At 37.0% G+C, this 23330-nt stretch overlaps 1 protein-coding gene across 1 annotated transcript in view; it reads left to right on the top strand.

Moving 5' to 3' along the window:
- The window catches only part of DDC (dopa decarboxylase), a 54831-nt gene that overhangs the window by 12133 nt on the left and 19368 nt on the right, over window positions 1-23330 (top strand). Inside the window, exons 4-8 of the mRNA XM_009282900.1 lie at window positions 5238-5372; window positions 8812-8955; window positions 16741-16807; window positions 18932-19026; window positions 20881-20948. Coding sequence (XP_009281175.1) covers window positions 5238-5372; window positions 8812-8955; window positions 16741-16807; window positions 18932-19026; window positions 20881-20948 — 509 coding nt within the window. The remainder of the gene's footprint in view (window positions 1-5237; window positions 5373-8811; window positions 8956-16740; window positions 16808-18931; window positions 19027-20880; window positions 20949-23330) is intronic.

Genomic DNA, 23330 nt, shown 5'->3' with positions numbered 1-23330 from the left:
CCTCCTCGCTGGTGGGGTGGTGTGAGAAGCAGAAAGGGCCTTGACTCTGTGTAAGCACTGCTCAGCAGTAACGAAAACATCCCTGTGTTATCAACACTGTTTCCAGCACAAATCCAAAACACAGCCCCATACTAGCTGCTATGAAGAAAATAAATTAACTCTATCCCAGCCAAAACCAGCACGTGTGCAGCAATGTTTCATGGTTGAAAATAGAAAAAAACTTCTCAAATCGAAATATATCTGAGGATTTTGAGTACAGCATCATGAAAAGTGGTTACAAAGGCTTCCATGAAGTCCACCTTAGACATGTTCAACTGTTTACTTCAGTCAGTTTCTAAAACAGCCTTCCTTTTTTTCAGGAAAAAAGTGGATAAGAACATAGGAGAGAATCTTCTACAAGTAGAAATAACAGAATGTAGTAGAAAGTCTATCAATCTTTGTCAAAGAAGGTGAAATTATTTTAAGAAGTTTTCCTTATATAACAAAATGAAATACTGGAATATTAAAATAAAATGAAGAGCTGCTTAAAATATGAACCTAAACACTTCTATCAGTAGATAATATAATTTTCAGACTACACTGCGTAGAACAAAACCCCCAAACTTTGACATTGACTGCTTAATGAAAGCCTACAATGTCTGAACAGAGTATCTGTACGATAATGAATATAACATCAATGGGCAAACTTGCATGCATAATAAAGCTATATTGTTTGTCAGTCATGGCTCCACTAGCGCCTGGTCTTTCTGCACATGCAGACCCTGGTCACAGCTATTAATCTAACTAAAACAGATCTCTACTATGAAAAAGACTGAATTTTAAACAATTGTTCCGTGCTCCTTTGATAATCTCTGGAGTCTGGTCATTGGAGGCCAGGGCACAAACCATTTTATCCTAAGATAGGCTTCTAAAATACATCTGAATTACATGCTAGAAGTGGGGGCTTCTTTCTTTGATCTCGACTGCAAATGCCTACAGCATTTCCAATGAATTCTTCCCAACATCTTCCCAGGCAAGTATGAATTTAACCCAACTGCTATGTTCTCCTAGGCGGAGCTACACCTACACCAGTGTATTTCCAGAATAACTCTTTACTCATCTGCTTGCTCTGTTAGGATCTTTTTCATTACTATTACTAGGGAGGGGGTTATGCTCAGGAAATCAAGCTTTCGTCATGCGTCTCAACAGTATTTATTTTGTACCAGTGAAAGCAAGCAATTATGCCTGATGGTTATCAGCAGGAAATATTGCCCTTCCAGGCCGACAATGCTGGATTGCCCATAATTTTAATCAGAAACCAGTTAGTTTCAAGAATCGAAAGTGGGCTCTGTGTTCCTGCTTATGATGAAGTCATTTGTGCTGCAGATCTTCTTGTCTTGCTCTTGAAAGAATAATGATACAAATAAGAGAGCGTGAGGCAAAGACAACATGAGCGTGTGAAAGTGACAGTCATTCTCTTTGTAAATACCAAGTAATTATTGTGGTACTGGGTAAAACTGAGCCTCTGAAAAGTGGCTTATAATTACATTTGAAAGTCTATGTCAATATGAAGCACTTTGTTGTTGTGTGCAGGATGACACTTGAAAATGGCAAAAGATGAAAGAAAATTTCAGTTCAGAGCTCTGGTGGACATGAACATCAGCTTTTGCTGATATTTCTTCCGCCTCTTGAGCCTGCTTGCCATGGCAACCTTTGTTTGCTTGCGGTAAAAGGAAAGGTATCATCATCCTTCACTTAATGCAGAATACAGCATTCAAGAGGAGAAAAAAACAGCTTTTAAAAATAAGTGAGAAAGCAACTTTCTTCCTGAAGCTTGTATCCTGCTGTTCATTCTAGATAAACTGCTGAAAAGTGTACCTACTTTGAATTTTAAAGAGTTTTCTTGCTCTGCAAAGAAAAAGTATTTTAAGGGTGACACAAAATGAGACTCAGCCTATCTTTGGCCTAGCAAGGAACACTGCTGATTTATCTTTCTTGTCAGTTAGCCAAGTAGTTCAAGAACCAAGGGTTTTTTTCCTCAAAAATATTTAGTGCAAGACTTCTGTGCCAAGTGAATAGAAGAGCCTTACAAACCAGGTTCTGCAAACACTGTAAGCTTCAGTATAAAAAAGGTGACTTATGGAAACTGAGGCAAGGTGAAAAAGCCTATGTCTATCGTGAGACATCCAAAAGCATTTCTCAGTTGCTGGATTCAGGTGCCTTTAGGCTATGTCCCAGATATATATCAGGAGGCAAAATTCAGCTGGGCAACAGGCCCTTTCCTGTTCATCCTTGTTTCTGTGTAAGGAAATTCATACAAGAACTGTTGTATACACTGACTACGCATCAGCCGGGATGAACAGCCAGTATGCCAGGACATCTTGTGGCACTCCTCAGAAGGCTGAGGCTATTCTTGAGCCTAAGAAATTTGCCTGCCCAGCCAGGCAGTCTCCAGAATAGTGGGGGCTTAAATTTCCAGATCTCAGATTAATGCCTTAACCTTTGGAATTTCCTACAGCCATTTTCTTTTATATATTTGTGTGCATTTCTTTCATATGCATATTCTTTACACATTCTGTAAAGACACTAACAGTTTTACAGGGCCTTACCACTACAAAAAAAGGAAGGGAAAAAAAAAGCCATTTTCTCCACATATATTTGAAAGATTTTCATGTATCCCCTTAAATATGTATTTTAATAAAAGTAATAATTAGTATTATTTCCCACATAGTAAATGCAAGGATGCTAGAGCTTACTTTACTGTGAAGAACCCAGGTTTAGAAAGGTTGTTTTCAGTGACTTGCCTGATGCGAGATGGAATTAGGTCTTGCACGCAGGCTTTATGTTGCCCAACTTCATTCTGAGGACAGACAACTTACCTGAAAACCTGTATGAACATCACAATAAGTTGCAGTGGTTTGCGCAAACAAAAAGTATTCTTACCGGCTGAATTGCTGGAAAGGCTATTTCAGGCAACGTTGTCTGATAGTGTATGCCCATTATGCAGGTCTTCTGATTATACAGGGTTCTTTAGAAGATTATATAGTGTTTGTAAAAAAAAAAAGGAAAAAAACCAGCTTCTCAAAAAATAGGTGATGATCTTGATTGTAAAACATGCCTCACATCTGCTGGACACCCAGGACCTGAGCCATTATATTCTAGCTCACAGGACTGTCAGGAAGCACAGGATGTTTTTTTCATTGTTAGATAATATTGTGCTGAGCATGGCAGAAACAAAGACATGATGACAGAAGTTTCTCATCAGGAAACTTTACACTGTGTGAGATTCACCTCACATTTTGTCAGATAAAGTTGAACATACAAGAAGGTACCTTTAGAGAAACCATTTATCTCAGCCCAGAATATTTGCCTAAAATAGATGGAATTATTGCTTTCTGGATATGCTTACCTCTCTCCACTGAATACTAAGGGACCCTAAACAACTATTTTATCTCAGATATTTAACTTTTTAGACAGATAAAGTAAGATGAATCAGATCTTGAAAGTTCTTTATGTGTAAGATGAAGATAATTGGGTGTGCATACTCTTGCATCATGAGTTTTGAGAACTATGGACAGGCATGATTTCTCGGTGTTCAGATATTCTGATAAGTATTCTGAGTATCTGGCTACAGACCATATGCAGAATAAGATTAAATGGGGAGATTGCCAGACTATGTTTTCTGTAATTAATGGACAGAATTTCCTTCACCCCTTGCCTCCACATGGAAGTTCTACCTTACTTGACCCAAGAGAGATATTTGTTTTCCTATACCATTCTGTATCTGTAATAGTTCCTTCAGTTGCCATAACGCTGTATGCAGCAGAAGCAGCTATAAGAAATGCACAAAACTGTCTCCAGCTCATCTTTGTGCTCTGATGCAGACCCTGGGGTCTACGTTCCTCAAATCCCACACCACTGGAAAGGCAGATAAAATATATTTGTCATGGCAATACATTTAGTAAATGTTTAGGGACTGTTCTTTTTCCTGCTTACTCCATTCACGAGTCTGTTGAATTTCAGCTGGATTGAGTTCACTCACTGTTGAGATGTTGGCATGTGTAGAAGGCAGCTTTGCCTCATATAAATAGTTCAGCTAACTTCAGTATTAGGAGAAAGTCTGAGTTCACTGGGATCATTGTCATGTATGAAATCTGTAGGATCAGGCCCACCTCCAGGGAAGAAATAAGACTTCCCAAACATTTAAACATTTGTTGTAATTCGTAAGTATACAGAGGTCTTCAACAGAGCGAGGATAGAATTTTGGTACAGGATAAGAAACATAATTCCAAAATTAGCTTGTTGACACTGGGGGTATTTCTGAGACATACTTATTAATATGAGCAACTGTCTTCATTGCAGTGTTGTGTGCTTGGCAGAGGAAGATTCACATGACAATTGCACAGCTTTGAAAGTACCTGAAAACTCTATCTTGCGTATGGACACCCAAAACCATTGAAAGTTATGAACATGTGTTTACAAACTGTTACTTAGAGTTTAAAAGAGCAGTTTAGAGCATGTTTCATCTGCCTGTTCTAGAGGAAAACCATAAAAAGAATTTGTGGGATCTTGTATTCTCTTGTGAAATTTACAGATCAATTGATACAAAAAAATTCCCCTCTTTGTTGTCACAGAGTATCCAAGACACAAATCCCTTTCATCTGTGTGTTTTTGATGAAGAAAACGTACATAACTAATACTTTGAAATGCAGTTAGCTGTATTGAATCATAGCTTTTTTGCTTTTTCAGTGTTCTTTCTCTTTTAGCCACAATAATTGACTTGCCCAGGGTAACTCTAAATATTAAATAAACGTTACAATTACGCATGTTGCTTGATAGAAATGAGAGCTGACAGTCAGATTCTGATGGAAGTTAAATGTGCGGAAATCCAGACTAACAGAAATCAACAGTTACTCTGCCATTGTTACTGGTTAACAAATGACTGGTGCCTGGTTCAAGAGCCTTTTCACATGCACTGAAGTCTGAGTCCAGCTTTCTAGAATTGATTGCAAGGCTGGTGCCTAAACTGAACAAGCATAGAGATTAAAGAGAGCAGACAGAGCCATCAGGAAGGGGGAGACCAAGATCAAATAGAGATTCCTCCCTTGCTCTCACACATATTCTTAAAAAGCATGAGATCACACAGTTTCTCATATGCGGTTTCTGTTAACAACTTCACAGATTCATACAGAAGAAAATGTTGCTTTTCTTCTTCTGGAATGTCTTCCTTTTGAACCTTCCTTCAATTTGTCCCACAGGGAAGTGCAAGTGAGGCCACCCTGATTTCACTGCTTGCGGCAAGAACAAAAACTATCAGACGGGTGCAGTCAGAAAAGCCTGAGCTAACGGAAGCAGACATCATGGGCAGGCTGGTGGCCTATGCTTCTGATCAGGTGAGTACCTCTCAAAAACATGGAAACATGGTGTCTCTACTTAACAATTTCAGCCATCTCAATAGGCAGGTGAATTAAGTATAAACTCTTTGGATTGGTGACTATTTGGTTTTGCTGGTTTAAATCTTACTGTACATCATAAGTGGGCTGGAATCTCATGTGTGCTACCATAATACGAAGAATAAATATCTGGAGGTCAGCGTTACGTAAGTATTGCTTCTTATTATTCGTAAGTATCTGCAAAAAGAGCTCATTTGGAGTAAATAAGGATATTTGAGTGAGGTGTTAATTTCAGTGGTGTTGAGTAAGTCTGGACCATCTTTTGTTACATCTAGGCTTGTGTGTCCATGCGTGCACGTTATTTTCCTCCTACATGCACATGTGCAAACAAACACACATACATCCTTTCCCTGTATGCATGCATGGGTGCAGGTGCATGCACACAGACAAACCTAGTGCGTAAATATAAAGCAAACTTGAAGAAGCCCAAAACATTTTTTTTTTTTTTAAAGAAAAAACCCTCCTAAAATCTCCACGTATCAATATAGCTCAGAAATCTTCTAAGAAAACAGAAAATATAATCCTTGATTTCCAACCGTGAGTGGCATTTAGCAGACTGAGTTAGGCTAAATTCTCAGCAGGCTAGGACCATGAGAGGCTTTTACTGTTAATGAAAGCAAATTTCAGTCTTGTGAGTTCTGCTGCTCTTACCTTTCTGACACACTAATCCTACTGAAGGGCCAGACAATGTTGTTTCTCTCAATAGCTGTGACATTTTCTTATCTAAATGTCAATGAGGTAGAAGAAACTTCCTTAGTACGTGATGTTTAGTTTAAAGTAATACCTGATTTTGCAGAATAAAATGGCCAGGTTTCAGGCTTACCTTGATTTACTACTAAGTGCATGTTAAAAAGCACTGGAGAACAAGTTAAAAGTACATTTGCTCTTTGCTGGTGGGAAGAGGGACTACACTTGTAGGGTGAGAAGAGTCAGGACAAGAAAATATGAGGAAAGATCACTGTTTTCAAAAGGCACAAAGGATATTTGTCCTTTTTTTGTCTGGGACCCTAAGGTCTGTGTTGTGCAGACCGCCAGTCCCAGAGCTCAAACTCTGACCCAGTGATGCACAAAGCCTTTTACTTTTTTTCATTTTTTGTCCCATGTAAGTGGCTGACCTGAAATGAGGACTGACAGGCCTTCCTGCCTACTGAAGGTCAGAGGATCTTATGTTTACAGAAGGATTTGCCTTAAGATACTGATGACCTTTCAAAGCAGATTGTTGCAGAGCTCACCGGTCCTTCTGCATTAAGAACAGACCTGTGTGACTCATAGGCAATAATCCACAAAAGAAAGTAAGCCTAAGCCGTTCTGTGGGAGAGAAAACCACACACTGATAGAGTATATCACTGCAAGAATGCATTAGGAGGGAGGTAAAAAGTTGGCTGATAAGGAGACCCAGAGCAGAAAGCTGAACTCAGATCTCTCATATCTTGGGAGATGATTTTAGCTTCTCGGCATTTTGGGAAAATCCTTATCCCGTTGAAATCATTTTGCTTTGTGTTAATGAGTACAGAGCAGGACTGGCAACAAAGCTTTCTCCAATAACTACTTGGGAGTTTGGAGACAACAGAAGAGGATCCCTGTCTTTTTTAGTGCCTGGGCTATCCTGGCTGAAGCTCCTCTTGCAAGGGACACTGAATGTGAGACATCGGAGCTGAGAGGAGCATTCAGCTGCCCCTGATAGTAGACACCTGACTGTTTGGGACCAGCACAGAAGCCAGGGTAGTTTTTTGATATTCTCAAATTTTCTCAGGCCGTTTTCTTCATCAACCTTTTTTTACCATGTTTATTTGGCTACCTTAAGAAGCTGCCCACTCATTTAACTGATTTCTGTTTGGTTCCTTGCTCTCCTCAAGGATGGTAGGAGATTCCCGAGTACTTTGCTGAGGACTAGGAATTCCATGGAGCAGCAGGTCACTAAAGATTTGTTATAATGCAAAAGCATCTTGGCAGTTTTAACCTTAAGATTGTGAATGGCTGCAGTTATCAGAGCACCTTACTACAATTTTGGAGACTTGAGGGAGGAATTCTGAGGTTCTGACTGGCTAACAACCTCCGTGTGTTATTATAGTTTGCTTATTTACAATGCTTGTATAAATCAGTTATAAAATACCTCTTTCCATTGTACACTTGAATGAAGTATGGTATTGCTATGGTACACACATTGTTTCTCACTTCAAAAGCAGTTGGTTATATTTCAAGTCTAGACTTCTATATTTTCTCAAGCTGGTGCCTAATTAATTTGCCAAAGTACTTTAACAAGAGGCACTGCTGAGATACAAGTTAATAGTCAATCTGCCTTTAAAATGCATCATTCCAGGGGTATGTGAAGTTGAAAGGCAGAAACTTTATCTTCATCTGGTCTTGTTCAACCTATGTTTTGGCTTAATCTTTTCCGTGATTACATGTTAAATTAGAATAGAATTAGTAAGTGCTCTTGTAGGCACTAGTAAGAACCAACGAGGGTAGGATGGAGATTATGAATGAGAATAGTCACAATATGAAAAGGTGAGGAATTTTTTTCTTTCAAATTAATGGCAATTAATGAAATTGGAGAAGGTAGAAGCTAAAATAGCTTTCTTTGATTTTGGTCATGTTCTAAAGGAGAGTATTTTGTGGCTAAACATACCTTTTACTGTTAATAGAGTTATTATAGTATTGTACTTCACAATTTTATAAGAATTTTTTAGTAATATCTTTGTTTTTATTTACTGAGATGTACTTTATGTTCTAAAAATATTGTTTAAGGGGAATTCAGATAAAATGGGTTATAAATAAAATAATGTATTGGGAATGATCCTTAATTGCCTACCAAAATGAATGAATGATTGAACCACAATTTATTCAGTAGGTAATCTAAAAAAAAATGGTAATGTAAGAAAATATCTCAGTCTATACCATACCATGATGTATATTTTTTTAGGCTTCAGCAAAACTGTACACCATAAAAATATGCTAGTGAGCAACTGAATCGTTATCAGGCAAGCTGATTATCTGCATGTCTTTTGGTTGATTTGGAGCCAAATCCTGAAGCTCTTAATCAATCCTGCCTAATTGTGAACATGTTAATTAAAGCTCTCACTAAGGTTAATTGAACTCCTGTCTGAATGACACCATGGCGATGGTTTCAAGAATACTTCGGGGTTTCTATTAGTGTATTTGTGTGTGTGTGTGTGTATGTATGTGTATATATGTATGTATGTGTCTGTCTGTCTGTATGAAAGAGGGAGAGGTACGTATCTGTTATGTACCAGCAACAGTCCCAGGATCTCAAATATTGCTTTACTTGAAAGAAATGATTTTTTGTTTTCAAATTCAGATGAACTTCTTACATTCCAATAAAAGGTATCTGTCTTAAAACCTGCCCATTTCCTTGTAGGCTCATTCATCAGTGGAAAGGGCTGCATTAATTGGTGGTGTGAAGATTAAAAATGTTTGTTCAGATGATACATTTAGTGTTTGTGGTTCAGCCCTACAGAAAGTTTTGGATGAAGACAAAGCTTCTGGTCTTATCCCATTCTTTGTGAGTACTGGATTTTAATTAATCAGTAGATTTATTGCTTCTGATAAGCTATTTCTGACATGAGTAGATGATCTCATCCCTAACAGAGGGATCGATAGGCAGCCTAGCTAGAATACTAGGACAGGTTCCATGAGTGTTCTTCACACACCTTTCTGTGCATATAAGCAACTCATTTGAGCAGCTGGTTGCACTTCTCCGCAAAAATGATGTTTTAAAAGGATTTAATGCAGGTGAATTTTGTAGTTGCATGTAATCCTGCAATGTTATAATCTCCTCACATTTGAATTCTGAACTGCCTCTTTTGCAAAGGTATACTTCTATTTTTCAGGTTCTAACTTACTTACACATAAAACAAGTTTAAAGGCAATAAATTAAATGATGGTATCTCTAACTTAAATATTTTCAAGAAAAAATAATTTGCCCTCCTCACTACTTTAGCAAAGAAATCAACCTCCATAACATACCCCAAATATCAGCAAGATCAGACATTGTCAGACAGGTATTTGTGAGTATGTGACTTCTCTCTAACAGGTGAGCTGTAGGGAATCCAGCTGTGGAAGTTTTAAGGTGTCATTATTTCTTGTTATCTGTCCATTTTCCTTTCCAGAGATTCCTGCGTCCACAGCAGTCCAGCAAAAGCAAATGCTTGTATCTCATTAGCTAAAGCTCATAATCCCCCAATTTTTGACACAGAACAGTGTTAGATTGGATACAATTCTAAAGTTTGGTTCTACTATGATAAGTACCTGATCGAAAAGAATATTTGCTTATTCATCAAATCTACTCCTCCTGTCAGTTCAGAACACCATCTTATTATTTCAAGTTAAAGCAAGATTTTATCATTTGTTTTTTGATGGAGTAAGTAACCTCTGTTGTTTTTGTACTTCATCAACAAAATTTTTTTCTCATTTCCAAGCATTATGCCTCTACAAAACTTGATATAACCGTCATCTGTACAGATCTATAAAGAGTTATAATATGCTACCAATAATATGTTTTTACTGGCCTCCACTGAAGAAAAATTGGAGGAAAAAAAACCCTATTTTAGAAACTGAGAACTTTAGAAGTGGGATTTTTAAGAGAGTCAAAAATACATCACGAATTTTTCAGAAAAGTCATGTCTGACAACGATTTTTTCTTTTCTTTCATGTGGTAACAAAAAGACTAATGTGACTTAAATTTCTATTAACTATTTTCAGAAGAATTAGCAGATTAAGCTTGCTTATAGTCATGGATAAGTGCCAAAGAGGACAAAGAAGCTTAAATTTCACCAAACTCTTTTGAAAATGTAATCTTTTTACTCATCTTGTGTGTGTCAACCTTTAGTGTCTGTTTTTATGTAGTATGAGGATGACTAGGGTGAAAAGTGTTTTTCATATGTGCAGAATGCTGCTAATTTCTAGCCTGCCTAGAACTAGCGAGTCCTTGGGATGACCAAGCACATCCCATCAATTGCTTTCCAATGTAATGAGACTATGACTGAGAAACAAAGCATCTATAAGGCTGCCTAAATGAACTTTCTTCTGTGGGCTGCACCTATTGAAGTGGAGATGTGCCATAAGGCATGTTTTATTTCTCTGTTTTATGGTACCAGCTCATAATATCTTATATAAGATTCTACTTGTTTATCTTACTGTTAATTTTAAACAATTACAAGTACAGCACTATATCACATCTCCATGCACTAATTACAAATTTAAATGGTTTTTCCTCATCTTTTGTCCATTAACAAAAAAAATGCAACTTTCCCCTCATAAAAATTCATTCCTTATTAATTTTTCTACGTGTAGCAAGAAGAAATAAAAGATTCTGGTTTATGCACTCAGTGACACCTTTACAAAGGGTGATTTAACTATTGTTTTACCTCCTCTGTTTGCTTAGCTGTGCAAAACAGGCTTTCAAAGACAGTAGAGGCTCAGTCTGAGTTAATATGGCCTGTGCCAGGTCTTCCATTTATTTGTATACATAAAAACCGTCAGCTTAGATTAAACTAGATCTCATTATCCTTATGGTTGGCCTCTTAACTCAAAAGGTGTGTTAATTCTCTGTCATACGGAGCAGCAGTCCATGCACTGTATTAGTGCTCCCTTTTCTGGCTTGCAGATTTCAAAAGCCTTTCCATTTCTTTTGTTCTTGAGTAATTTGGTGCGATTTTATTTTGTTCTGGTGACAAAGATATGCACATTGCCAAGGAAACACCTTACGCCACTTTATTCCTTGTCTCCCTGTATTCGCTGATCCTTCACTAAGGGGGGTGATTCAACATCAAAGCAAAAAGTTTAACAGAAGAAATTCTGCCTGAAGAGACTTGCAACAGCAGAGAGATCATTCCTAATGAAGAGATCTGGGTTGCATCTAAGCTGATGCAGTCTCCCTTATCAGCAAAAAAAAGTTTTGTAGGGGATTAAAAGGAAAATACAAGCAAATTACAATGCCTTATAGGCATGATTCTCCTCTTTTATTTAATGAATAAATGGGGAATCATTATACTGAACTCGATAGAAGTGCTTTGCTTCTAGAGGTGAGTGGAGAACCAGGGGCGCGTTTGCTTGATGTGAAACAGGCTCTCTCATTACAGCAATCTGGTAATTATAGGTTTGCTTTTCACATACATAGGATTTGGCAGTCAGTCTTTTTTTGGGAGGGGCATTGTCTTTAAAACGAGTCTTTGAATTCCTAGCCACCATCAATATCTTCTAGCACTAGTAACGTGTATATCATTTTGTTCAGTGAAGGCTATTGCCAGTTAGCGTACCCAGACCTCTACTTTTGTTTCCTGTTTTTATTTCTAAGTTCAGACTTGTGTTAATTTGTCTCTTTCAAAACACTTTTGCAGAAATTGAAACAGAGATATTTTCATATAGTAAAGCAAGCAGACTGTGCAAACAAAGCACTTAACCGTGTCAGGTGTTGAGGCACTAAAGTTGCCACGATTTACTGAGGAACAATTTCCAAGTGTGGCTGATATGCAGCCCTTCATCTGGCCACCAGTTAAAGGGGAGCTTTAAAGCATGTGCTGAAGTCACGTCCGTTTCATTAATTACAAACACTAACCGGTGGTTAAGCATGTGCATAAATGCCTTTCTCAGTTGGGCCCTGTGCTCCCAGCCTGAGACAGGCCTCTACGTTGGATGAATGTTGACCGGGATGCTCAAATGTGGAGACCACTAAGTTAAGCACTGCTAAATTCAGACATAGGGTCCACTGCATTCAAGCCTAGTTCACTTGAATGTGTGTAAGTGGCCTGTGAGCTTTATGCTGTCTTTCATAAATCACTGATACATTGCAGCTGGCATATATATAGTACAATATACTTCAACAACCTCATCCAGTATAAAGCTGCTATAACACGATCGCCTTGCTGCTGAACAAAGGCCCAGCATGAAATCTCTCTGATTCTAGCTGAAATGACTTTTCTGAATGATGATCTGCAGGATATTAAGAAGCAGGCTGTTTGTATCTGGACTCGCTCGGGAAACAATAAATCAGAATTAGTCTGACAGAGGAGCCATCTTTTCAGGAGAAGTTAACACTTAGATCCTGACCACAGATTCCCATTTGGAAGAAGCGTTCTTGAGACATGTACAGATGTCTAGGGCGATGTTTCTTAACCCACAGTTTGTGAATGATTGCTGTTTCGTAAAATACTGAATGGTGGTTTAGTAAACTGTTGCAGTTTTCTTCAAGCCACAGACATTCTCATGAGTGCAAGCTGGCAAACAACTGAGTAGGAGAAAATAAAAATAGTAAGAGAACATTGGAAGTTCTGCCTCGCTTTAGTTAATTGCAAATGAAAAGCTTTGTGGTGAAACTGTGCAAAATGTGTCCACATCTCTTTCAAAAGCTGTAGGAGGTCCTCCAGTTGAAAAGATTGAGAGTCATTGCTCTCAGGCATCACAAAGATTCATGCATGTTCCCTGACATAGCTCTTAATTTCAGGAAAGTAATACATGAGATGACTGATGCAAGCGTTTTAGCTGCTTTGTATTTGCAACCAGGGCTGAGTCAAATTTGAAGGGCACAACCTGAAAACGGTAAGGCCTGCAGGCTATACTGAGCCATCAGTCCCATTTCTGTGATGCAGCCTGTCCCCTGCCCTTTGCACAAATGTGATTTTGCCGGTGTTATACAGGTTACAAATTGAGTTAGATTCATTGTGTAGTACAGAGGCGGGGTAATGAGAGTCCTGACAAGAGCAGATGCTGTCACTTTAAGTGGTTTCTGAGAATTAAAACAAGTAGCTTTGAGGCTTAGACACCTGCAGAGAGGACAACAAAATTATTTTAGAAACTGAGGTATACGTTACAGAATAAGCCATTACTTAAACAACTAAGCATATGTTTGAACTCATATAATCTCTCATTGAAGAAACATACTCCTTATCCTGATTAGAAGGAGAATACTTTAACTGCAGTACAACACTAATAACAATAATGTGTGACTTTCTGTTGTGAAATCTCCATCATTATTTTAATTGCTGGACAAGCCAAGATAATTTCACTCTAATCTTGTCAGAAAGTCCACATCATATTATCATAAAATATATGTATAAAAGCAGAGCTAAGTCTATAGTGCACTCTTTATTTGGGTATTTTCCAATCCAATGGGTTAATCCCTATTCTTTATGTATATAGAAAAATTAGAATTTTCATCATGGTGTCCTCCATTTCTTGTGACACAATTTGTAGATCTGTAGTTCAGCCAAAGATGAAATGCAGGTTTCTCCTGATTGTGGGAACATCTTGGGTAGACAATAATGCAATAAATACATTTTCACTGCATACATGCATGCCCTCTTAGTAAAAAAAGGGAGCAAACTTACTCCTTTTTAAAAATATATCCTGCAATCTTTTTAAAGTAACATCTCTCAAAGGATGATTAAACTTCCAGAGAAGTCATAAATGTACCTCAAGGCACTGTAATTATTCTGTTCTTCTCCTGTGTCTCAGGAATATGGGAAGGCCCAGTATAGATAAAGATTAGATTATTTTGAGGAAAAAACATGTTAGCAGCAAAATTTGATTAACTATATAGTCAATGTGCTTCTCATTTTCAGAACTGTATTTGTTTCAAACTCAGGTTCTTAGTAGTTTGATATGGAAAAAATACTGAATTGTCCCTTTCTTATTTTAATAATAACTTTTCACATAGCCAATATTTTTTATTGGTGCAATGAAACATGATTGTAGTTATTAATATTGCTGTAACTGTGAAGTTGGGGGAACATGTGTGCTGTCAGGGATAAAATGTTTTCAGGGTTTTATATGACTACATTTAATCAGGTCTGCCCTATACAAAGGCAGGATATAACTTCCTTTAAGAGTGTACATAAATTTATATGAATTGAGTACTATATGAGTACTTTCCATTGAACAGAAAAATTCAGCTCCCTACAACAATTTAAAATATCTATGAGGTATATGGTATAATATAGATGCAGAAATGTTCAAAAGTGTACTTAACAGAGAGGTTTTACCTCTCTAGCAACAGATTATTGAATTAGTTCACTATTCTTGGGATGTATCATTTTAAATTTCTGGCTTTTTGAATACCTATCTACCTGTCCTTTTTACTGGATGTTTATGTTAGTGTGGGATTTCCTAGAAATTCTGAAAAATCTAGTTTAATAAGTAGTAAAACAACCATCTCTCACTTTGCATGAATTCTCTAAAAACCTGGAACTTGCAAATGAAAATCCCATCATATTTATCCAACTCTTTGTCTCATAATCAGATTATTTTTTGCAAGATGTCAGGCCTTTCTAGTGTGCTGTTGCCGCTTTATTTCATAGAATGAAAAGAAGAAAAAAAAAACTTGATGGGAAATGTGAAAAGCAAAAATAAACAAACGTTAAACTTCATGAGAATTTATTGGGAGGACTAGTAAGGGAACCTCCAGAGGGAAAACCAACTCTTAGTCCTGAGGTGTGTACAGGATCTGCTTCAAGATGTGACTCTAGATGATCTGTAACAGCCTCCAATATCCAATAGCTGGTAGAAGTGAAAAAGTCAAGGGAATCTCTAGCTTGAAAGTGAGTGACAATTCATGAATGAGGATGAGTGTTCAAGGGAACAAATAAAAGGGTAAAATATTGGTAGCTATCAAGCAGTCTGTTTAATCAGAGCAGAAATACTTAGTGCAAATGTGTATCACCTTTTAAAAAGGAAGGAAAAAAGACCCTCCTGAAAAAGCTGGCATCGTTTAACTTTTGAGTAACAGGAATTCCTAGAATTAATGAGATATCAGTGAAATGCAGGAGAGACAGCATGTGAATGTCCAAGCTAGAAGAATAGAAAAGAGCATACACTTGGCAAGTGACATGTGATATTAGGCTAAAACAGCACAATAAGCTTTCCACTTCTGAGAAAAATATTTTCATGTTATTATGCCAGTAGCAAATTGTTTGCCAAAATCCTATAATCTGTATGGAGTTTTAATGTATAATTGTATCTATGTTTTGCTATGACAGTATGTTTGTTTCTTGAAAGGTCTAGTGGATGGACAAGTATCATCTAGGTGTTCCCTGTCTTCTTATAGGTCTTGTCATGAATTCGCTGAGGGATGTGCGCACACACACCCCAGAAAAATGTGGCTAGTTGCAGATATATAGGGAAAAACAGTGAAAGCAAAAGATAGTGCATTGACAGTGTACTTGGCAGAAAAAGTAACCAGAAGTAGAAAAATAAAAAAAAAAAATCTGGATTTGACATATTTATAGTCATCTCCTGGCCGTACTGTAGTTTGTGTGTGATCTTGGATAAATGATCTAATTCCTTTGTACTTCAATACTCTAACTAAAAACCAGCATACTTTATTTGCCTATTTAAACTGTAAAGTGTCTTTTATTATATAAAAATCCAGTACAAGGCAAAACCCGGACCCAGCCTTTATTAGTGCTTACAAAAATGAAACGAGGTGTTTAAAACGTAAGTGTAGCAATGAAAAATAAAATAATGTCAGTTTATATGCACTTGGTAGTTGGTTTTTTGGGTTATAATTCTATCTGCATATTCCCAGTAAATTACCATAGCTCATTTTCACCTAGTTATGTTCTCTTTCTACTGTGAAACTGCAGCAAGCATTTATGTTGCTCTGCTTTTGGCCCACTGGTCATGTGGCAGGATACATTAAATGAGACATTAACAGAATGAAGGAAGAATGGTTCCAGTATTTTAGGATGAATTTGGGAGAAAAAGTGTCTCTGGGAAAAAATCTTGCAAACCTAATAGTGAATATATGCTACTAGTGAACAGGTCCCAGGCTGCAGATCCATCGAGCACAAATCAGTCACAAGTCTCTGTTACAGAGCTGTGGCTCTTTAATTCAGGCAGTAACATTTTATGATCCATTCTGTCAACAGGAATTCCAGCACCTTTAAGTTGCTCAAGTTCAGAGTTGGCTTACACACCATAAACTGCAAATCATTTTGATGATAATTGCGTATGTGAGATTAGTATTGGTTAGATGATAAGCATGTGGAACACAGAAAATATATAAAATGTAGCATTAATATAATACTGTGACTATATTACATTACTTATCAGTCAATTTTATATTAACATTTGATTTTATGCATCTGTCTCAATGGACGCTTATGGGAGCTTTGAAAAAAAAAATTAGATTCTCAAAAATTCCACTGAAGGATAGGTATTGGCGAAAATCAATTTATTTTGCCCTATATCATCTATTCTCTCTGTTTATTGTTGCCTTTGCAGACAGTTTTTTTCATTTGATAATTTTGCTGTAACACTTAATTTTTTTTGCCTTTGTTTTTTGGCTCTGCAGTTCTGTGCGACGCTTGGAACCACACCTTGCTGCTCCTTTGACAAACTGTTAGAACTGGGTCCTATTTGTAAGTCTTTGCTGCTACTGTCCAAAATTGCAGATACCAGTTTAAGCCACGCTGAGTCATTTCCAGGGCATTGTGCAGCGTCAGTGTCCAAATTCAATAAGGCTACTTATAGATGAGACCTTCAGTTACAGTTTTCTTTCTAATATTAGGTCAAGCAGCAAGCTTGCGTTCTCAAACCGTTAAAGAGTACAGACGACATTGCCTCAAGGGTATTTTTGGGGGGGGCGTATTTTAGAACACTGTCAGTTAAAAATTACTGTAAGTGCGTGCTTCAGTTTGTAACATTTTTCTTCAAGCCTTTCTACCTGCAAGCGCATCTAGAGCAATGGTGAAGATCAGGGAAAAGCTGAACTCCAGTTCTCCTCTGCACCAAGTGTTTTGTTTCTGTCTGGTTCTAACGACTATAGAAAGCAGGGAAATATGCACCAAAAATCTACATGTACTCTCCTTAATCCTTCCTCTCCCTTCCCCAGTTTCCTTTCTCTTGCAAGAAAACAGGACAAGTGCCAGAGTGTTTAATACAGTGACCGAGTCATGGACTCTCCATAAGTATTTCTGTGTTATGGTCTGTTGTGTCAAGCTTTGATCTGCAGCAAGGCTTGGTCAAAAGCACACACTTGCTGGCTGATGAAAGCGCAGCAGAAGCGCACCATATCTGCTCAAGTGTGCATTTAGAACAGGAAATTTATAGCTATAAGCAATTGGAAGCAGCCTCATAGAAACACAGCTAGATTTGATGTTCTGTTAATTTGCTCAGGTGGGGCCTAAAACATTCGGGGTTTGCGTGGTGGTGACTTGCTCTGTGAGGTTTCCTGCCCTTCAGCACAAGCCCTAGAGACTCAGTTTCTCCCAATCCTCCTTTCTAAAAAGGTTTCTAGTAGTCTGCTTAGCAGCTAGAGATTATTTTGCTGTTCAGGTTATTCCTATAGACCTGACCTAATAAAATAGTGACACCAATATTTTTAGGTTTCGCAACTAATCATGCATGTTTCACCAGTTGCTCTCAATGATTTCCTGCTTGTGCAGCAGAGACCAGCAGAACGATTGCGCACTCCTCAAATCATAAGTCTCCTGCTAGCTTTTCTGCGTGCAGGTGAATTTTCTTCTTAATATACATGAGCAGTAGTCCTATGAAATAAAGGCAGTGTCTCAAACCAAGTATATTTAAAAATAAATAATCAATCAGTTGAACTTTGAACATGTTTTCAAATAAACCTCAGTCGTGGATGTTATGAATAACATTTTATTAGCTTCTTCCAGACATTTATGCAAAAAGAAAATGTAGTTCACAAGAATGCAAATTCCAGCATGACCTTGGTGCCCGATTGCAGATCTGAATGGATATACCTCTGTATGTGGAAATACCCATCAGAATTATTTGGTGACCAGTGTAAAGATGTTATGTGGGCTTCAGTCATCAACTCATAGACCAGAATTGTTACCGTGTGCATTAATACAGGTGATCTATAGCAGAGTGTGAATACTAAATTACAGAGAATACGAGAGGCCTATATGCTAAAATATTTCTGCAGAAACCATTCAGTGACTAATCAAAACTAGCACTTTCTTAACCTTTCAATGCTTGCTCTTGCATAAGTGTCTCAGTCCTTGAATTAAATAGTTTGCTGCACATAGTTCAAAAGCATGCGCATGCACATATATCGATATGTAAAAAATATTGTTTAGAAAAGTGTTTGTGATTCATGAGTTAGAAGTGGGGAGCACAGCTAAAACTCTAGCTCCTCTTGCTAAAGTAGATATAGTTTTATTACCATACAGATGATAACTACATCTCTAGATACATCTTTTTAAACTGTATTTTATAATGGTTCTTGAATCAAAATAATTTAATGTTTTATGTTGCTTAATATTAATAAGATAAACCTAGACATGTAAGGACTCTGTTCCAGTAGAAATGGGGAGGAAGAAGAATATGTTATGTATACATCTTTATGTATTAACAGAAACCCAGATGGTAGAAACATTTAATCTCTTAATTTAATTTTAAATTGGGAAAATAATAACATCAAAGAACAATCTCTCCAGCACTTGGTTTCATGCAAATTAATAGGCTTTTTAATCTGCTGTTTAATTTATTTCCCCTTCAATTACTTTTTTTTTTAGGTAATAAGGAAAACATCTGGATGCATATTGATGCAGCCTATGCTGGGAGTGCATTCATCTGCCCTGAATTCAGGCATCTTTTAAACGGAGTGGAGGTGAATGAAGTGTTTCTTCTCTAGCAGCCTGCTAAAACCTTGCTCTTCTGTAGAATTTCTGTTTCTTATGCAGCCAACATTAACGTCTCTTCTAGAATCTCTGAGTATGCTGTACTTCAGTTTGCACTACAAATCCCTGTATATTCTGTTACATTACTTATGTTTATATAATTTTTACTGGTTTATTCTGGGAGTATACAAGCTACCACAGTATGTAAAAGTTTGTTATTCAGAATAGCAAGTAGTAGTGAATCAACAAAGTGTCTTACAAAATAGGAAAGAGGAACTTTTTCCTGAATATCCAAAAAGGCACGTTTATAACACCCTCATTCTACATGACACAAAAAAGAAAAAAAAAAAAGAAAATAAGATCAACAAAAGAATGAGCTCATTATGTCTGATTTTTTGCTTACATCCTGAAAGTCATATACGATACAGCCAGTAGCTGTATCTCAAACAGACAGGGTTTAATAACCAAGAGAGCTAAATGAAATATTCCTCCAACAGCACTCCTATTCCTCCCACCCTTCCCACCCCCCTCGCTCAGCTACTTGGCATTCAGTTGCTTAGATAAGAATACTTCAATTTCCTGCTGCTCCCCTCAGACAGTCAGATAAGTCCTTGTCTTCCACGTCAGTGGAGAAAATATTACTGTTTGGTAAAGCCAGAAGTTTAAACACAGCACTGATAGGTAGCGACTAATGAAGGAGAGGAGGGAAACCGCCCTGACAAATAAAGCGTTTCTTTCTGTCTCTTTTTTACCAGCAAATGAAGCTTGTTGTAATTTCCTGTGGGGGGATATTTTTTAAATTATTGCTATTGGTTCCTGAAGGAAATGAAACAGCATACCTTGTCTGGGCCAGCATTTGTCATGAGTAAATATTTAACAACCATGAATAGGTTTCTTACCTTACATAGTACAGGGAGATAGCTAGCTAGATGGATAGATAGATAGACAGACAGACAGATAATCTCCTTTTATGAGAACAATTGTTAATTGTTCACAAGTGACAGGGAAGGTTATGAGAAGCAAATGAGAACAGAAAAGTGCTATATGGAGTAGTCAGACCCTGGTGCTGCCAGGCCCCCATCTCTCTTTTTTAAGGCTGATGGCTTCTGCCTTTGTTAACACACAAAACACGGACAAAGCCTTTCCCACACAATACCCATCTTACCTACCTGGTTTTCCTGTGATGCCACGCCTGAACATATGTCAAATAAAACGGGCCTGTTACATGATTTATATAAACATGTATTGTGAATGCTTATTCTGTGTTGGTTTTTCTTTTGACTTAGATGAAAAAATGACTTCTACTAAAAGAAAATACCCTGGCAGTAAAAAAAAGTCATTTCCTGGTCAGTTGTAATTTTATGAATGAATGTGATATGCAGATTCTGAACTAAATATATCATTTGTATCTATGTATGAATTTTGTGTGTATATGTTTAATATTCTTAGAAATAGAAAGCTTAGTGAATTGTTTTTGGAAATTGGGATATGAACCACAGTGGATGTTCCTGAGTATGCAGATTTTTTTTTAGTTTACACTGAGATATATACTTTTCCATAACATATGCATCTAAAAAGTATAATTGTTAGAAAATGCTCAAAATGTTGATAATACCAATAGCATAGCTGCACACCTAACCTGAAATCCATCCCCAAAATAAATGAAGATTTAACTACAATAGTTATTAAGTAGGGTGACATCAGCATGAACATTATCTATAAAGCCCCAATTCAGGAATTCATTCGTAGTTAAGGTGTACCTCAGACAATTTGACAAAGTTGTATCATTAGCACATGGATCCTTTTCTCTCTCATAATTCTGTTTTTTATTTATCCATTCTCAGTTTGCAGATTCATTTAACTTTAATCCTCACAAATGGCTGCTAGTGAATTTTGACTGCTCTGCTATGTGGTAAGTATTACAGTAAAAGAAAACATTACAAGAGACAAAAATCACATGTGAAATTAGTCTGCCTTTCATAATTCTGTTTTTTATTTATCCATTCTCAGTTTGCAGATTCATTTAACTTTAATCCTCACAAATGGCTGCTAGTGAATTTTGACTGCTCTGCTATGTGGTAAGTATTACAGTAAAAGAAAACATTACAAGAGACAAAAATCACATGTGAAATTAGTCTTCCTTTCTAGCAGTAGACATTTATTTACATTTCTCTATTGAAATGAGGAGTTCTGGATAGCTTTAACTCTTGTAAATTATTTACAAAATTCACTCTTTCATTTAATCCAAGTTTCAAAAAAGTGAAATTTAGAAATAGGCCTGAGCTCTGCATTATGTTCCAGAGAGAGAGAAATCCTGAAAAGTCTGCAGACTCATACTTGCTCCATTTTGGAACTGTTTAAAATGTAAATGAAAAAACTTCATTTAAGGATGTTAATGCAATGAACAGCATGCTAAACAGAGCATTCTCTTCTTTTCCATAAAATTTCCTTTTGTTTGAGCCTTGATTCTTTCAAAAGACTTTCTAAAAATGCTTGGGATTTGGCTGATGAAAAGCAATTGTTTTCAAAAAGGACTATTTATGCAATTTTGTACTGAATTTCAATATCCCCAGATGACAGCAGAGATGACATTTTGATATAAAAAGATGCCAAAGTAGAAACCAGTAGACATACTTTGAAACAAAGCAAAGTATCACAGCAGTAATAATAATGTCCCATAATAGATGATCCTATTGTGTCCCAAACTGGAATCTCCAGAACCTGGTGTCTACCAGCGTCACGACTAATGATACTTATTAGCAAAACAGCTATTCAGTAAATGCAGACTATTTATCAAAATAAATGAAAACATTAATTTCAGTTATAATAGAACATAATTTGCAAAAATGAAAAAAGAAGGAAAAACTGAATGTTAAAAAGACGACTCCAAAACATCATCCAGAAAAAGGTCACCTTATTTAAAAGAAAAATAAATGTGAGACAGTTGCCTTTGGTTAACCTTCAGCTCTTTTAAAATCCTCAGCAAAGTTGACTTTTGCACAAATATGTATATTATTCAGATAATACATTACATTTTTGAATTTAAGAGTTTTCCCGATGTAGGCACTTCAGATATTCCAAGCCATAATGAAATTTTTCTTTTCCTTAGAGTAAGTGGCGTACATTTTGATCCTGATTCATCAGCAGTGGCAATGATTAACCCAAGACTCCAGTTTATAAGTACCTCATAACTAGCTGTCTCTCTCTGTATATGGAAATAGGGAGAAGATGAAACTCCTTTGCTAGTTTCTCCCTTCTTTTTCTCATCGCTCCAAGACTTTGTTAACAAAGTCGCCACTCAGAAATGAGAAAATACACCATCATTCTCTTTAGTGTTTTTAGGACAATTAGAGGCCAGTCTAGTACCTACCAGTTTAATTTCTCATTAATTCTGCTTTCCCCTATAACCCTGTGGAACTGTGTTAAAAGTATTTTACCTGATTTTCCAGGAAAACAAGGTATATACAATCACACCGTCTGGAAAGACTTAGGAAAGTATTCTTCTTTTTGTTTCTTGCCTTTTTTAGATAAGCCATTGCACAAAATGCTTGTTTTCATAGGTAGGAAGATTCCATTACAAGGAATCTCATGAGACCTTGCAACATGTCTCCCTACTCAAAGCGAAAGCTTCACAACTATAGCCATTCAGGCTTCATTTCAGCAAGGCATCTATGTATAGGTGTTATTCACTTAATAAAGAATGAAGAATGCATTTAAAGTTAAACTCTTTGACTCGCAGCCAAATCCATTGTCCAGCTACTTCTAAGGCCCATGACCAAAATTCACCTCTTTTATCAACTGTAACACTGCCTGAAAAGGTGAAATGTAATGATAAAGGGTGAAGGAACCTGGTGAGAAAAAGTAACTGTGAAGGATACATAGTCTTCTTAGGATCCATGGGAAGTATTAACCGTGATATTGTAATAATACGGAAAGAGTTCAATAAACAGTGAACACCATTTCAGACTCAAATTAAGCTGAGACCCACTGATGGACAGGCTTCTAAATCACCCAGGCTCCTCAGCACTTTCTCCAGCAAACACTCCCATTTCTTTTCCCTGCAAGTTGATTAAAATAATCTAGCCATTAGATCTGTAATGTAATTATTTAGCTACGGAGTGAAATATGTAGCACTGATGTCATTTGGGATTTGGAGGCAATTTCATTATAAACCTTTTGTAAAATATTCTCAGACTTAGCCACGTACAGAAAAGACCAGTCAATTTCCTATAAAAAGGACTTCAATATAGCCACTCCGAGAGGGGTTTATTTTCCATATTCAAATGTTGGTGTC

The sequence above is a fragment of the Aptenodytes forsteri genome, unplaced genomic scaffold (genome assembly GCF_000699145.1).
Source record: "Aptenodytes forsteri isolate BGI_AS27 unplaced genomic scaffold, ASM69914v1 Scaffold150, whole genome shotgun sequence".
Taxonomy (NCBI): domain Eukaryota; kingdom Metazoa; phylum Chordata; class Aves; order Sphenisciformes; family Spheniscidae; genus Aptenodytes; species Aptenodytes forsteri.
Note: the sequence above shows the minus strand (reverse complement) of the source record. Positions and strands in the feature narration are given on the sequence as shown.